We start from the raw sequence: 5000 nt of genomic DNA, 5'->3' as shown, positions 1-5000 counted from the left end.
TACCAATATATATATAGGTATACACACACACATACATATATATATATATATATATATATATTCATGTATGCATGTGTGTGCACCTCTGAGGACCCTAATGTACTTCCCTGTATAAGTCCTGGGCTTCCCTTTATATGGATGGCCCCCTGTAGAAGCTCCTGTATGTTCCATATGCATCTTTGCATATTACATGGACAGCACTGTGTATGAGATGAGCCCCCCTGAATATGACTCATTCATAGATCACATGGACACTTTGGGGTATATCCTGGCACCCCTGTATATATTCTGAGCACATGAGTGTCCTTTGACATTCATGCTCCGGCATAAACACGGGCTGCTATGTGGATAATATGTGGATAATATCCCCCTGTTGGCACCCTGTCAATTCCAGTGGATTCCATGTAATATACGAGGTCTCCAGGCTGTATGTCGCTGTCAGGTCTCTGTATAGCCTGTATAGCCTGTATAGCCTGGGGACCCCTGTATATTACCTGGAATCCATTGGAACTGGTAGGGACATTCCTGATTATGGTGAAAAAAAGACCCTTCTCCTGAGGAATGGCCAATGCTACATATTGGCAGACAGGAGTGGGCAGCCTGTGCTCCTCCACTTGCTGCTGATAGATGACAGCTCTCTCTGTGGCTGTCTGGACATGCTGGGCTTTGTAGTCCTGCCACATCTGCAGAGTCAAATAGTAGAATTGTCTGATGTGTATTTGCCTCTGTTGTGCCACATTTACAACATTCACAGTTCTATGTTGTAGCCCACTCGCCCCCCATCCCTGTGACTCAGCAACCTTGATACGAAGGTGAATCCTTTCTGGGACTTGTAGTTCCACAGTAGAGAGAATATACACGGAATGCCTGGTGTCCAGTCCTCGGGGGTTGCTGCTTCATGAGAACTGGGTGGGTGACTGTATCTCCTCCATTTCTCAGTTTGGGGTTGCTGCTTTGCTCAGGGCTGTGGTCTCTTTCCCCAGTGTTAGATGTGGGGGGCCCAGGCAGGCAGGCGATATATAAAGGGGTAATACTGGTAGGCCTGGTATAAGGACAGCAGAGAGGGGCAGATGGCGTCCTCCGGGCAGTATTGTCTCTGATCATCCTTCACCAGCACCCTGACAGCCACCTGCTTGGCCGGGGCCTCCTGGGGCTTCACCCCCTGCTGCTTGGCTATCAGCTTCCTCTTGGTCTTGTATCTCCTGTTCTGGAACCAGATTTTGATTTGTGTCTCTGTCAGTTTCAGGGCTGCGGCCAGATCTGCCCTCTCAGGTCCAGAGAGATACCTCTGCAGGCTGAACCTCCTCTCCAGCTCATACACCTGGGCATGGGAGAAGGCGGCCCGGGTCCTCTTCTTCCCAGACCTCTGCTCATCCTCCAGCTTCTCACCCACACACAGATCCGGGCAATCTACAGAGGAAAGGCAGCATGAAACAGCATTCATAGAAGAGAAAAAGAGAGGGGGGGAGACAGAGAGAGAAAGAGAGGGAGTGGGAGAGAGAGAGGGCTAAAGAGAGAGGGAGAGGGGGAGACCGAGAGAGAGGGATAACGAGAGAGAGGGCTAAAGAGGGGGAGTGGGAGAGAGAGAGAGAGAGAGCGGGAGAGGGGGAGACAGAGGGGAATAAAGAGAGAGATGGAGAGAGAGAGAGAAAGAGAGAGTGAGAGGGGGAGACAGAGGGGAATAAAGAGAGAGATGGAGAGAGAGAGAGAGAGAAAGAGAGAGTGAGAGGGGGAGACAGAGGGGAATAAAGAGAGAGATGGAGAGAGAGGGATAAAGAGAGTGAGAAGAGAGGGGGGAGTGAGGGCTAAAGAGAGAGGAGAGAGAAGAGAGGGGAGAGAGAGAGACAGACAGAGGGAGAAAGGAGAGGGAGAGAGAGATGGAGAGAGGGGGAGGAGAGGGAGAGCGTGAAAAGAGAGAGGGAGAGAGAGATGCAGCATGAAACAGCATATATAGAAGAGAAAAGAGAGAAAGGGAAAGGGGGAGACAGAGGGAGAGAAAGGGATAGTTTAGTCTAGCTATATAAATGAGAGAGACAGAGAATAGAGAGGGAGAGACAGACAGAGAGAGAGAGAGGCAGCATGAAACAGCATAAAAGAGGTCACAGAAAAGAGAGCCAGGAAGAGAGAAAGTGAGGGACAGGGCAAGAGTAGAGAGAAAAAGAAATAGAGAGAGGGAGGGAGAGAAAGAGGTACCATGAAATAGCATACATATAAGCAACAGAAAAAGAGAGAGGGAGACAGAGATAGATAGATAAAGTGGGAGAGAGACAGCATGAACAGCATACATGGAAGTCACAGAAAATACAAATAGAGAGGGAGAGAAAGGTGGACAAAAGAGGTTAGATAGCTAGATAGATATTAGGATAGATAGATAGATAGATAGATAGATAGATAGATAGAGGGATAGATAGATAGATCATAGATTGAGGATGGATAGATAGATAAAGTTACAGAGGCGATTGAAAAATATATATACATTATGAGAAATAATTGTGGAATATATATATATATACTGTATTTCATTAATTATATCAAATCTATCTATCTATCTATCCCTGTATCTATCTATCGATCAATCCTCTATCTATCATCTGTCTTTGTATGTAAACATCTATTTGTACCAAACTAATAATTGTCATCTAAAAATGTACAAAACTGATAACAAATACAACCTGTGTAACCTGTAATTATGTAGCTTCCATTTGAAATTTTCTGTTATATTTGTTTATACCTATATGTGTGTGTGTGTGTGTGTGTGTGTGTGTGTGTGTGTTTATGGAACTTATCTATCTATCTTATATTATTATAATTATAATTATTATTATCTATCTATCTATCCCTCTATCTATCTATCCCTCTATCTATCTATCCCTCTATCTATCTATCCCTCTATCTATCTATCCCTCTATCTATCTATCTCTCTATCTATCTATCCCTCTATCTATCTATCTATCTATCTATCTATCTATCTATCTATCTATCTATCTATCTATATCTAGCTATCCCTCTCTATCTATCTATCTATCCCTCTATCTATCTATCTATCTATCTATCTATCTATCTATCTATCCCTCTATCTATCTATCTATCTATCTATCTATCTATCCCTCTATCTATCTATCTATCTATCTATCTATCCCTCTATCTATCTATCTATCTATCTCTCTCTCTATCTATCTATCTATCCGTATCTATCTATCTATCTATCTATCTATCTATCCCTCTATCCCTCTATCTATCTATCTATATCTAGCTATCCCTCTCTATCTATCTATCCCTCTATCTATCTATCTATCCCTCTATCCCTCTATCCCTCTATCTATCTATCTATCTATCTATCCCTCTATCTATCTATCTATCTATCTATCTATCTATCTATCTATCTATCCTACAAATAATAATTTCGTTATCTGTTAATTCTGGCTTCCTCGGTTTGTCCCTGTGTCCTGGCTCCTGTATGTTCCCTGGTGTCAGTGTCTGGGATGGGCTTCTCTGGACCCCATAGCCTTTCCTCACATATTTCTATATTACAATAAATCACTATAAAAATGAATGTTGTAATCTGGTTTTATCTACAGTTATTATGATACATGTATTTAATATACTCGACACATTATCGGCTACTGTGATTTTTCGGTTGTTTTTCTTCTGGGAAGATACCCCAGAAATCCAATACATAGTTCTCTACATGTGGACTATTGGGAATTACGCACCGTCTGACTGTGGCTCTTGGTCGCTGTACCATCGTGCTTCCTCCCGGCTCTGTTTGCCCGGGTCTGGGCTGTGATCGCTTGGAATATCGGCTGCCGATAAATTGGAAGATTTTTCGCCAGGATAGTTTTCTGCATCAATCTCAGTCTGAGGCTGCTCTGAAGATTCATCCTGCCCCGGATCCTCAGAGTCAGAACTCTTATCCTTGCTACAATTTGTGCAGCCCATATTTAATATATCCCGGATTGAGAACGATGTGGGATTGACACTTTTGTGCGACATGGTCGGGCATTCATACATCCAACAGTCGGTGCTGGTACGATCCACAATTTGTTGGGAGCTGGAGGTGACTGGTGCAGAATGTGCAGATACAGATCCCCTCCCCTGTGCTGGGAGGACAGATAAACCCCCTGCAGGCTGCTGTGTAATGTAAGGCTGGGCTGGGACTCAGAATCAGAAAGCCAGACCTCTGACAGTGGCTCAGTGACTGCAAGAAGGCAGTAGGCAGGCAGGAGCAGGCAGGGGGCAGGCAGGAGGCAGGTAGGGGCAGGCAGTGGGTAGGTAGGAGGCAGGTAGGGGCAGGCAGTGGGTAGGTAGGAGGCAGGCAGAAGCAGGCAAGGGGCAGGCAGAGGCAGGCAGGAGGCAGGTAGTGGGTAGGTAGGAGGCAGGCAGAAGCAGGTAAGAGGCAGGGGTCAGGCAGGAGCAGGCAAGGGAAAGGCAGGAGGCAGGTCAGGGGCAGGCAGGGGCAGGCAGGGGGCATGAAGAGGCAGGGGATAGGCAGGCAGAAGCAGGTAAGAGGCAGGGGTCAGGAAGTAGCAGACAGGGGACAGGCAGGAGGCAGGTCAGGGGCAGGCAGGGGCAGGCAGGAGGCAGGGGGTAGGCAGGCAGAAGCAGGTAAGAGGCAGGGGTCAGGCAGGAGCAGACAAGGGACAGGCAAGAGGCAGGTCAGGGGCAGGCAGGAGGTAGGGGGTAGGCAGGCAGAAGCAGGTAAGAGGCAGGGGTCAGGCAGGAGAAGTCAAGGGGCAGGCAGAAGGCAGGTAGCAGGTAGGGGGCAGAGAGGAGGCAGGCAGGAGCTGGCAGGTGGCAGGAGGCAGGCAAGGGGCAGGCAGAAGCACTTGCGGACACAGACAGAAAATGGCCCCTGTACAGGAACAATATATGGGCTCTTTGTAGCCCCAAAACTCATCAAAATGCACAATTCCATCTACTGTAGGGGAAGGAATGGGTCCCCTGACCCCTTAGGCCCCTGTGGTTGCACAGGCTCACAAATAATATTTCCACCCCTGGGC

General features: G+C 46.8%; 1 protein-coding gene across 1 annotated transcript in view; it reads right to left on the bottom strand.

The window, feature by feature from the left end:
• The window catches only part of LOC142313253 (homeobox protein zampogna-like), a 4122-nt gene extending 2 nt beyond the window's left edge, over window positions 1-4120 (bottom strand). Inside the window, exons 1-2 of the mRNA XM_075352243.1 lie at window positions 3714-4120; window positions 1-1410 (exon numbers count right to left, since the gene is read on the bottom strand). The exon at window positions 1-1410 is cut by the window's left edge and continues 2 nt beyond it. Coding sequence (XP_075208358.1) covers window positions 986-1410; window positions 3714-4011 — 723 coding nt within the window. The 5' untranslated portion in view covers window positions 4012-4120 and the 3' untranslated portion in view covers window positions 1-985. The remainder of the gene's footprint in view (window positions 1411-3713) is intronic.
• Window positions 4121-5000: the final 880 nt, after the last annotated feature.

This window comes from Anomaloglossus baeobatrachus, chromosome 5, assembly GCF_048569485.1.
Source record: "Anomaloglossus baeobatrachus isolate aAnoBae1 chromosome 5, aAnoBae1.hap1, whole genome shotgun sequence".
Taxonomy (NCBI): domain Eukaryota; kingdom Metazoa; phylum Chordata; class Amphibia; order Anura; family Aromobatidae; genus Anomaloglossus; species Anomaloglossus baeobatrachus.
Note: the sequence above shows the minus strand (reverse complement) of the source record. Positions and strands in the feature narration are given on the sequence as shown.